The 12,337-nt window shown below is 39.9% G+C and overlaps 1 protein-coding gene across 2 annotated transcripts in view; it reads left to right on the top strand.

Moving 5' to 3' along the window:
- The window catches only part of PPEF1 (protein phosphatase with EF-hand domain 1), a 34,694-nt gene that overhangs the window by 8,140 nt on the left and 14,217 nt on the right, over positions 1 to 12,337 (top strand). For both annotated transcript variants that reach the window (XM_063182829.1, XM_063182833.1), the window contains exons 3-7: positions 639 to 766; positions 1,558 to 1,609; positions 7,347 to 7,519; positions 9,281 to 9,395; positions 11,149 to 11,195. In XM_063182829.1, the coding sequence (XP_063038899.1) occupies positions 639 to 766; positions 1,558 to 1,609; positions 7,347 to 7,519; positions 9,281 to 9,395; positions 11,149 to 11,195 (515 nt within the window). The remainder of the gene's footprint in view (positions 1 to 638; positions 767 to 1,557; positions 1,610 to 7,346; positions 7,520 to 9,280; positions 9,396 to 11,148; positions 11,196 to 12,337) is intronic.

Raw genomic sequence — 12,337 nt, 5'->3', positions numbered from 1 at the left:
TCAAAAATGGTCTTCTGGCATGTTCCATTGACTTTGGGGTGAGTGTTTTGTTAACCAGTCTAGTTAAAGCTGTACCTCATTGCCTTTTGGCTTATCTATTTAAGCAACATATTCTACCCTTCAATACCGTTTGTTAACTTTTTATCCTAGGATTTGAATTTTGCTGCCTTGCTGATGCAACTCTGCAGGCAAAAACTTTCTGGTAGAAGAGGCTGTTGCACATACTGTCATTACATCACTGTTCATGTCACAGCTTGCAAAATCAAAGATTTTTACTGCAGCTTGATATAGAAATACATTGTTGACAGGGCAAACTGTTCTTCTTTCACCTTCCCAAAACCCCTAGATTGCCCATCAGCTGAACATGACCTGGGTACTGTCTTCAAGCCGACTAAATGGGAAAGGTTACTGACTACTTAGGTGTGAGCCAGTCAGCTGGGATCTGTGTTGGAAGACAGAAACAGTAAAGGCATCATGTATTTTTTCAGTCTCACTTTTACTGGGTTTCCTCTTATTGCTGACTATGCACAACGGACAGAATTTCTCATCTGACTGCAAAATTCTGCAAAGGCAGTGTGCATATTTTCCTTGTGGATTCCCCTGCATCCATGAGTAGTGCAGTGTTTCTGTTTTGACAGTCATCAGAGCTGCAATCCTCATCCAGAAGTGGTACCGCTTCACCATGGCCCGCCTGGAGATGAGGCGCCGCTACTCCCTCAGCATCTTTCAGTCAATCGAGTATGCTGATGAGCAGGATCAGCTGCAGGTTTGTGATCTTCCATTCTTCCTATTCAAGCAGTTGTGTTGTCCCCAGCACTGTGGCTGCACTAGCAAAGTGGGATGTGTGGTGATTTCTTTTGCAAAGCTGGCTCTTGATTAATAAAACTGTTTTCCTGCCTGACACATGAATTGTGTGTATTCATACACAGACATACAGATGAATCAGGACACCATTCTGCCCATCCAGCATATCTAGGGTACAATTTCCTGTATAGCAGCTCTGTTAGCCAGGGATTGCAGGTCACTTACAGATCTCTATGGATGATCTTAACTGTCTGTGTGGCAATATATGTGCAGCAGAAATATCAGTGTTTCAGCCCAGTGTCAGTATCATTGTCAGCCCAGGCTTCCTTTAGGGTCAATATAGGAAATTTGGAACTTATAGACCTTTGTGTTCATCCTAGAATCTGTGTCTAAAGTCAGTTCACTGCATTGTAGCAGTTGTTTCTATTGACTGTGAAGGAAATCTAGGCAAATAGTCTGGGTGGTGGGCAAGATGTATTACACCTAGAAACATCAGCAGCACTGAAACAGCCCTGAAACATTTTATGTATTCATGAAATGTTAGTGGTGAATTCATAGTGAAAAAGGAAAGGGACCTGTTTTTGTAGTAGGACAAATTGTGTCATTGTTGCAGGCTGATACTATGGGAATATACAGTAGTGATTTATATCCTCCTAGATGGGAAATTGCAAGTAATAGAGTAAGAAAGACATTAATGCTTGTTGGATCACCTAAACTGATCATTGTGTTTGTTCTTTTCTTTTTCATACTCAGCTATCCAATTTTTTTACATTCATGCTGGATCATTGTACTCATCCTGAAGCAGGTAACAATAAAAATAAAAGTAATGTGGAGATTGTGTTTGAAAAACTTGATGTGAGGAAAGTTAATTTTCAATGTGATATTTACAGCCTATGGCATGTGCTGGGGTTGAGGTTTGATATCCTAAATACTGTAACATGAATTTGATCCTCTAAGTGTTGACACTGCTCACTATCTACTTAGTGAGTCAGAGCAGTCAGTAAGTCAGAACAGGTGTCTGTGGTCCTTATGAGAATATTCAGAGGTGTGCAGAGTACTTATGTGTTACTGCCCTTCTTACAGAATGCAGAATGCAATTTTCACAGCTTTCTGTTCATGTGTTCTTAAACTATGAGATGTGATTATTCAGAAAGATTGTGTTCAGTTGGTTTAAGGCAGGTATAATCAAAGAGGTTGCTCTTTCTCCCCCACCACCTCTGGCAGTTCTGGACCCCATTTTAATTTAATTTGTTCTAGATTTCACTGCAACATGTATCAGTATGTGAATGATAAAAAAGGAAATAAATTTAAACTGCTGGAGATAAATCTTTAGAAACCATTTCAATTAAGCTTCAGTTATTCAAGGAATAACCTTTAATTTTTGAAGTATTTTGGGATCCTTGGACATAACTTACTTTTGAGGTCAAGCACAACAGAAGGACAGACTGAAAGTGATTCCTAAGTCCAGGAAACAAACATGACTTCCCTGAACAAATTCAGAATAGATCTAATCCCAGTGGAGTTAAAAATGAGGCTGTCCCCTTCTTACTGCATTACAAGAGAATGCCCTTTCTCTTTCATCTGGTCTACCCACGGGTTATTCCAATTAAAATTTGCACAAGATACTTTGATAGCAGGAAAAAACCACCATCAAAACCTTAAGTGGTTCAGTGTTCTAATGGCAACCAGTAGAAATTGCAATTTTTCTCTCTTAAATACTTTAGAGTGCCTAATGCTCTCTGTGCTCTGCAGAAAAACAAATTACATTTGAGCTTTCTCCAAAGGCAAGGCAGATGATTCAACAGTCCTCTCTTTGATTTTTTTCCCATTACTGCCATATTCTGTGAAAAAAATATCTGCTTTAGTCATTTAACTTCCTGGGAAGGAATTGGCAAACTTGAAGAAAAACAGATACTGCTCACTTCATCTACTTCTTCATGCTGATGGTGCACCTCTGTTCAGCTTTTCTACCTGAATGGGAAAGAGAACAGTAGTGCTAGGTCTGAGATTCAGCAAAATATTGTTAATCTCTATTTTTATCATAAAATAAAATGGAATTTTACAGCTGCTTGTTGTAGATATGACTTATCCACCTTTATTAACTGTGTCTACTGACAGAAGGAATAAAGGTGAGGTGTCTGAGAGAACTTGCTAGGGCTCAGGACATGGCAGAGCACACTGCTACATGCATGTTCGTGTGCAGGTGGAGATCCAAGCCTCACCTGTGCACAGGGAGGGAGATGGAAGGTCCTGTGGGCTGCTCCTCATCATCACTGCACAGGTGACCTGTTTCTTGGTCTGGTAGATATTGGGAATTGCAGGTGTGTTAAGGCTGAAACACATGATAAAGTGTATGTGGTTTATAGCAAAGCATCCCTTTGTCTTGCTGGCTTAAAACTTCCATATTTTAGGACTGACATTGTTAAGGCTTGATTACTGCTCCAAAGGCTTTATTTTTGTCTTGGTTTGTTCCCCCTTTCTAACACTGTGTGTTACAGATACCAGAACCCTAAACAAAAGAGGAAAATTATGGTGTATGTTTAATAAAGAGATGACCAAGGCTGCCTGTGCAAAGGAGCTTAGATTTTTTTTTTTTAATTGCATATAAAATGTGTACTGTGTGGGTTGTGGTTTTTTTTTCCAACTGCTGGCTGTATGCATTCTTTGCTTTAAGCTCTTGATTGCTTGCCCCTGGAAGTGACCTTTGCAGCACTCATGCCAGCCTCACTGATGTAAGCAAAATCAGTGCTGAATAGAGGGATCCTTAAAAAACTGCTTCCACTTCTGCTGAATCACCATCTTAAGATGTGAACCAGAGTGAATGTAAACATAACAACCAGAGAAGCTTCAAATTGACTTTGTTATTCTCAGGCACTTTCTAAAACCTGCAATTCTCTGGCTTTTTGTCTTTTTCATCAGTGTGTGCTCACTTAAATTAGAGTGATAGCATATGGTTCAAATGCTGTCTCCAAGAAGACAGTAGATAATATTCCTACCAAAGAATAGGTTGCCTGTTCTTCTCAGTATATGATAAGAAAGTTCCCTGAAAATTTTGTGATCTATGGTTTTCCTTATATTATAAACTACTCAGCCTCCACCATTAATCTTGTTACTTTCCTCTTTTTAATCTGTTTTTTTCAGATTATGTTTTTCAAAGAAAGAAAGCAGCTGCCATCTCATTAACACAGTAGTGCTTTTGATGTGATTGTTTATGTTATACCCTAAAGCTTTTTTCATCCTATCATTCTCCTTAAGATGCTAGTGTAGTTTGTGATTTTGATATTATATAGCTGAGTGTCTTGTTCTGCTTCTTATTAAAGGCTATTTTGCAAGGGTTTGTGGAAAATAAGAATAAAACCCTTTTCTAACTTACACTTTTATCCCTAATTTCCTGAAAAAAATCTTCCTACCTTCTCTGCTTTCAATGGAAAGCTCTCTGGTCAGAGAAGGCTGGAAACTGCCTTTCCAGCAAAAGATGACCTATTTACTCACTCTTTTATGGGCACATTGAGGGTGAGAAGACTGCAGATGCGTCCTGAGAAAAATGATGAGACTGGGAATCTAAACCTGTTCCTCTCAAGGTCACCAGGGCACCCCCAGGAGCCTTCCTTCAAAGGGAAACAAAAAAAAAAAAGTGTTGTTTTCTGCAGCTTCATTCCCCATGATGCCTCCCTTACAGCTTTAACACCCTTCCAAGATGTTTTACAGAGTGATTCTTGCAGTGGGGAATAAGTTATAGCTGCTTGCAGTTTGTAGCACCAGGATTGGTGTGAAGGAAGAAATGTTTGAAGCATTTTAGAAACCTCCTTCCCTTTGTAGGCTCAGTGTCCATTTGGCTTTGACCTGAGGGCTGTGGATCAGTATCTGGCTTATGTAAGAGCACTTCTCAGGAGTCAGAGGTGCTCTCAGGTATCCCAGTGGTCGGGCTGAAGGCACACAGATGGTGGCAGAACAGAGAAGTGATTACAGAGCTGCCGAAGTAGCTGATTCCTGGTTACCCTGATAATGAGTACATCCTTGGCAGTGGCAGCTTTGACTCACCTTGAAAAACTCCCATGGCAAGGTGATATGGTCAGCAGAATCAGGTATTTAGGTTTCTGTGGCCAAATTGACTCCACTTAGCTCTGGGCATTTGTGTTTAACATGGAATCTGGCTGTACTTGTTTGTGTTTTGTTAATAGTGAAGGCTCAACTCTCTGAGCCTGGGCTAAACTCTGGGGTCAGAGTACAAAGTAGGTAGGTCATTGCCTGTGCTCCCTCTAGTCAGTGGAGAGATGCAGATGCTGGCAGAAGATGTTTCATTCTGTCTTGACATGTGTGCCTGAACCAGACACTTTTCATCCAAGAAAAGTGCCAAGGCATGCCAAGACTTTTCATCCCTGTCTTTCAGTATGAACTGAAAGAGCCCTGACAGCTTTGACTAGAACAGTAAAATGTGAGGGGCTGAACCCTTCAGAATTAGTCCTACATGGGGCATGTGGTGAGCTGGGGTACTTGCTGGACAGTGTGGTGATTCCTCAGGCTGCATTAGGCCATCCATTACTGACTCTTCAGAGATGGGATGGTCATGCTCTGCAGGAAGAAACCTTAAAATCCAGCTGAAAGACAGCCTGAGGAGCCATAAGCACACTCTAAGGGTAATGACCAGGCTGGCTTTTGACAACTCATCCAGAAATGGAAAATGGGGTACACTTTGCAGAGATATGCCCAACAGGGAAGGATTGGGTTTCCCAGCCTGAGCACGTGCCATAGAAGTGAGTCTGTGAGGAAGGCAAGTTCATGTTCAGAGGTAAACGGATGGATGGATGGATGGATGGATGGATGGATGGATGGATGGATGGATGGATGGATGGATGGATGGATGGATGGCCTACTGTGTGCTGGAAGGGAAGGCAAGAGTAGGAGCAGGCATGGACAGGTGTCTGCCTGGCTTGAAATGCTGAGATCACTGGCTCTGAAGGAGTCCAGTCAGATGAGGACAGCTGGTTAAAACAGGCAAGAAATGAGGCATTTGGGGGGTCTGAGGAGCTGGTTCTGTAGTCCCCACTTCTTGGGAAGTGGGGTGCAGAGGGAGATACTGTCCAGAGGCCTGCTGCTAGAGCTGGAGCAAGAATTGGTGCAAATGGGCTTGGCTGATCACTATGAGAAAAATCAGCAATTTCAGTCCATGGTGACATTCTGGTGTCCAGCCAGACAAAGCTGTAACTGTGGTGGAAGACTGCAAATCAAACTGCACTTGGTGAAAATGGTGAACCCTGAGCACCTTGCTGTTACTTGATGCCTTAATCCATTTGACTGGCTGAGTATAACATTGCACTAGCACTGAAAGTGCTAATGAGCTCACAGGCTGAAGTGCTGATAGTAAAAGGGGACTTTTAAAAATCCAGATTACATTTTTATCTCTTTATGTTTTTAGTATTGATTTTATCCAGTTGCAAGACAAGTTGGCCTATATGAATCTCATAATTTATGAGGCCACATGCTGGTTTTGGCTACTGTGAGTTTTGAGTCACAGCTATGGGTCAGCTGTAAATCAGCAATAAATAATGCAGCTACACAGCTGTAAATAATACATTTTTATTTGCAGTTGCAGGAAATCAAGGTTACAGAAAACTTAACTGTAGCCCAGCAAAAAGTGTTTACAACAATCGTCTCACAAGAGCAACTCTGCAACAACATCTGCTGGAACATTTTCATTTAGGGACCGGTTCTCTCTTTTGGAGTAATATGTGACCAAGACAATCTGCAAGAAAAAAACTCTGAAATCTGCTGATCAGTCAGTTATGTTTCAAGGTTATGTGAAGAAAAATATTGGATTGAGGCAATTAGCAGTGTTCCTGCTTCCTTCATGTTCCAGGAAAATTAGAAGCTGTGCTCTACTTTCACCACTCTGTTTTTGTTTACTTTGTTTCATCCAATAGTTTTATGGCAACCAACCAAAAGCTGGCATTGTTTCCTAGCTGTAGCAGAAAGGAGTGATTTGCAATCTGCTGTGAATAAATATAATTTTGTTGGTGACTTTTAAAATAATCACTGACCTGCTGGTATTTAGCCTAAAAATTTTAAGTAGAAAATAAAAGCAATAGAAGGGAATCTTCATAACCTGTATTAAAAGTGTAATATTGAACTTTAAACAGATGATGGTTATTAAATGATCAGCCATGACTTTTGCATCTCCTTGCATTGGGGAAAGGAGAAGGAAGTTTGTACCAGGTGATGGTTCTCATTACTTGTGAGCAAACTGCTCCACAACTTCAGTGCAAAATGTTTTGCACCTGACCACAGACATTAGCAGTTGGAAAAGAGTTTTTGCCTGTTCTTAACTTTGGTCTTGTTGTGGTTGATTGGTTGGTTGGTTTTAGTATTGTGAGACAATCTGGGGAGACCTGGAGCTTTTCCACTGTAAGGAGGTAGGAGTCAGCCACTGTAACACTGCAGCAGTTAAAGCTGTTATGTTCAACCAGTTCTGGCCATGCTGTTACAGCTCTATGGGGGGGTTGGTGGAGTTTCTACATTTTTGTTTTCCTTCTATCTTGTTCCAGTTTCTCAAATTTTCACCAGCCCTAGTACTCCTCAGGTAGTGGATGAAGACTTGTCTTTAAAAGAATTTGAAAAGAAGATTGCTGTTCCAGACTCCTATTATGGACCACGACTCTCATTCCCTCTTACTGTTGAAGATGCCAATGCTCTCCTTCATGCTTTCAGGAACGAACAGGTAATTTGCAACTAGCTTGTTTTCTTTTTTTAACTTGTTTTACATCTGTCAGGTTGTAGTTCCACAATCCAATGTAAAGCTAAACTGGTGCCCAAAGAGATATTTCACCCTTCTTTTACATCTCATTACTTTTTCCTGCTAGCCCAATGTGATCATAAATGTGCATGGTAAGCTGCCTTGGGAAATTGATCTGCCTCTAAGCTAACAGAATAAAATCAAAAGCAGACAGTTCTAAGACGAGTTCCCACATTTGATTCACTACTTTGCTGCATGATCACCAGGCCTGGCCCTGGGGAGGAGGCGGGGACTAGTGAAATGAAATAGAAACCAGCTGCAAGGCAGAGGTTCTCAGTGAGAGTGCAGGACTGGGGAAGGTGTCCTAAGCTAAAATAGAAACTAATTATCATCTTTTATGGGTTAAAAGTGTTCATTGTTTGTTCTTCTGTCCTTTGGGAGAGAGCATTGCTTCCTTTGTCCCCCACCTCATTCTTTTAGAGGAGGTGTAAGGGTTAATCACCTCATTGAGGGGTGCAAGACTCCACCTTAACAGTGGAGTGACTATAAAGCATTGCTAATCTAGCAGAACAGAGTGATAGCACAAATCTCTGGAGCTCAGGCTGCAGCTTCCAAGGCACTGAGGAGGCTGTTCCTCATTCTCTATATTCCTGAGCAAGCCCTTTTGTTGCCCACAAGATGAAGGTGGAGCAGGGAGATATTAAACAGGACAGCTTTCTTTGAACTTGTAATTACTTGTGCTTAACAGTATGCTGTATAAAAGGGGCAAGGGTCTATCATGTTTTTTAATGTATTAAATAAGAATATTTTTCTCTAGTAATTTTCTGTGGAGGCTGATTGTAAAATATCACATATAAAGCATATGATAAATGAGCCAACCCAGACTTCACCTTCCACTCTCCCTTCTCTTACCATGGCTGGTATTTTATTAAGGAAATGGGCATATGTAATTGACCTTTTTGATTGCTTAAAGACATGAATCTTGAAAAGTCATTCTGTAGCTCATCTATCTCCTCTACTAAAATTCCTCAGATCTCTGTTGAAATTAAAAGTTTTAAAAATCACCAACCAACAAAATTTTCATAAAAAACATCAGGAGAGAAGACCAGAAGCTTCAATGGTGCACTTTTGTAACTTCTTTACTGTGAACAGGAAGATAATTCACACCGAGGCAGCCCTTAGTGGAGTTTTCTTGTCATTGTTTTTGCAGTTTGCTGAAATATCATTTGTGGCCTTTGTGGTTGTTTTTTTATTGGTTTTTTTTTTCTTTTTTTTTTGTTTTTGTTTTTGTTTTTGTTTTTTTGTTTTTGTTTTTTTTTTTTTTTTTTTCGTTGGCTTGTGTTTTGGAGATTGTGAGATTTTTTTTGTTTGTTTTTTTATTCACACCTACAATGACATAATTTTTTTTCCCAGTTACTTTAAACAGATGGCCTTATGCAGTAATTTTGAGGGCTCTATAAGTCTTATCTCTTCTGAAAGACAGGAAGAATAGAAACAGTACAGTATAAATAAAGTGGGAAAATCTATAAAACAAGTTCAGTAAGATCCCCATATTCACTCACTGGCAACCAAATGCAAAGCTGTGAACACTCCTAATTCCCAGCATTGGGCCAGACAGCCTGCACTCATGTCTGGATGTCTGCACATAAATAACCTTGGCAGTCCATGTCTGATATTAATAAAGCAGACAGACCTATTGCTAATTCAAATAAGTCTTCCTTTTCTACCTGCTTTTTCTTCTCACAGCTGCTTCATGCCCGCTATGTGCTGCAGCTGCTCAGTGAAACTAGGAGGGTTCTCAAGGAGATGCCAAATATCACCCATCTTTCAACTTCCTACTCCAAGGAGATTACTGTCTGTGGTAAGGTGCCAGAGAAGAAAACTGCTTTGGGCTATGGGTTGATAGAGAGTGGTTAGAGAATGATACTGACATTTCCAAATTTTACCATTAGAACAAAGTTCTCAATGCCCTAAAACATATTTCATTTCCCCCACAAATGCATAAATTGGAGCAAACAAACAAACAAAAAAAGTTCCTGAGTCATAAAGTATATTTTAGGAAATTCCCTCACCTCTTCTTTCCTGTTCTTGTTTAACATTTCTGAATGAGTCAGTATTAATTCAGCTAACACTGCTGTGCAGCTTAAATACTCCTGCACTTCCACCTCTAAAATGCCACCAAGTATTTTGATCACTGGCTGTAAGTCTCACCTTTCTCCTCTCACTGAGAAAAAAACCTTACTCAGTAATGATTTTAATGATTTTAATCATAATTTACTCGGTAATGATTTTAATGAGGGCTTAATATGGGTGGCAAAAAAGACCTTTCAGTAACAGCATGACTATCTAGAATAAATTGAAATGATAATAACCCCTCATTTCTAAGGAGACCCAAGAGGATGGATAAGTCTTTATACAGCCAACAATTTAGTCTCACAGAGTGATATGTCACACAGTACTAAGGAACTAAGAGCTCTTTGCCCATCTATTTTGTTACACTTTTGTAAATTATGGATAATGGGATGCAGTATCCTGACTTGATACAGAATGCAGTAGCTGCAAAACAGAACAATAATGGTGACATAACTCTTGACATCTATCAGTGTGTGCTGTGTGTAATAGTGAAGTGATATAAGGGAAGTACTGTGGGACATGCAAAATAAATAATATTTTTTAAGATGTGGTTATGGACCTACTTTGATTGTCAGGAAAGGGTTTGTTTAAATAAGGTTTTGTATAAACAATAATTTATTAACCAAGCCATCAAGACCCCTTTCCAAACCAAGGAAACACAGACTCATGCTTGTTCACAATACATGTTCTCACTAAATAAAAATTCCTCTTCATGTTTGTATTGCATTTGCATTATGTAAGCAGCACCAAAAGGGATCCCTCTCCTGTACTGAAACTAAAATCTTTTGTCATCAGAAGGAGCCTCTGCAGAAGACAGATAACCCATATTTTAAACATAATCAGTCCAAAATGTTGATTTCCTTAAGGTATCACTCTCCATTCCTTATAATTTCAAATTAATAATGCAGATTAAATATATACCTGAAATGTTTGCATCCACATATGTGATAAATATCTATCATAGCTTGAAAGATGCCTTAGAACAAATCCAGCAGGCTCATAATTAATCAAAAGCACAGAAAATGTATACACATTAAAATGTCACTTCTATTTTCCTAATTATCGGTGGTACAAGCATATTATCACAAGCTGGGTTTTGAAACTGTGCTGCAGCTCTGTGGTGGTGAGTCACAGACATGAGAAGGTTGGCTCTGTGAGCATGAAATGCAGTCAGATGCGCAGGGGATCTGTGCTGCAGTGATGCTTTGTGTTGGGGTGAAATCCTCCTGCCTGTTCCAAACAAACCTCTCAAAAAGGGCCCAGTCTGTCATTCCTGTGGCCTTAGCATTGAGGCACACAGGCATGGACAGTTCTTGGCACTCTCCATCACATCCTGCTGGTAGTAATCAAAAACTGTCCCTGAAACATGTTCTGTTGTGCAGTATAAAAACGTATTAGATCCAACTAATTCCAGTTTTATAATTCCAGTTTCTTTTTCCTCTGTGAAAAAATTTTAAAAAGAAATTTTTTATTTCCTGTAGGAGATTTGCATGGAAACCTGGATGATCTTTTGCTGATATTCTATAAGGTAAGTAGGCACTTTGAGATGTAGCATTTTCACTTTATGACTTGTTATTAAGAACAGATATTTATATGTGACAGATTTATCACCATTAGAACTGCTCATGTGGTGTCCATACACCACATACACAAATCCTGGAACAATTTAGTGTGTTTGTCAGAGCTTTCCCTTCTCCATATCCTCCTGCTCACTGTGAAGGAGATTGAGATTATTATTTTCCTGAATGCTGAACTGCAGCATGAGCCAAAACATAAGAGGACACCGTGCAAAGTCTCCAAAGTTCTGCCACTGTTTTGAATTCCATATTGACTGAAGTCTGCTAAAATCAGGAGCTGAGGTCCTGATGTAACACTACACCATGGATACTTCTAACATTCAAGAAAAAATGCAGAAGCTTTCATTTAGGCTTTCCACTGATACCTTCAGGGGTTTTGGTTTGCTTTTGGGTCGGTTTGGGGGTTTTTGTTGTTTGGTTGGGTATTTTTTTGTTTTGGTTTGGTTTTTTGGGTTATTCGGGTCTTTTATTGTTGTTGAGGTGTTTTTTTGGAAGGAGGGTGTTTTTTTTAATCAGGAAACAAGAAAGAGTGGTGTTTAAAAGCTTTTTAAGCCTTGGAAGCAATCACACGGTCTGCACAAAATAGAAGTGCTTTGTGCACCCTTTACATATCCTTTTTTATCATGCTAAAAATGCCTAGCTCTGTTTTACTGATGTGTAAAACAAATTAAGCTCCAGGCTAGCTTTTCCAGGATTGTATGTTTAACTGAAGACGCAGGAAATGTTGTGTATTTAGTTTCCCATTTATCTTCAGGATGAATCAGCACCTTTGACTGAGCAGGTACTCTCTTTGATTTGAGCTTTCCGGGGCAGGGGGAAGGGTTTGTGGCAGATCCTTACACGTTCATCTGCACTGAATGGAGACTGCAGTGAGCTAAACCAGGTGTTTCAATGATGTCATTCTCCCCCTGATTCCAGCTTTGTTACTCTTCATCTGAGACTTGTTCAACGTAAATGTGGCTGTTTTGCCCAAGTGCACACCTGAAGTCTGTTGAAGTATAGTTAAAATATAATCAGACCTTTCTACAGAGTCCTGCTTTTTTACTAATCAACCATCTTTAGCTGGTCCTTGGCTTGCAGTCTTTTGGTTGTT

The sequence above is a fragment of the Melospiza melodia genome, chromosome 2 (assembly GCF_035770615.1).
Source record: "Melospiza melodia melodia isolate bMelMel2 chromosome 2, bMelMel2.pri, whole genome shotgun sequence".
NCBI lineage: Eukaryota > Metazoa > Chordata > Aves > Passeriformes > Passerellidae > Melospiza > Melospiza melodia.
The sequence above is the reverse complement of the archived record's forward strand: the minus strand, read 5'-3'. Positions and strand labels throughout refer to the sequence as shown.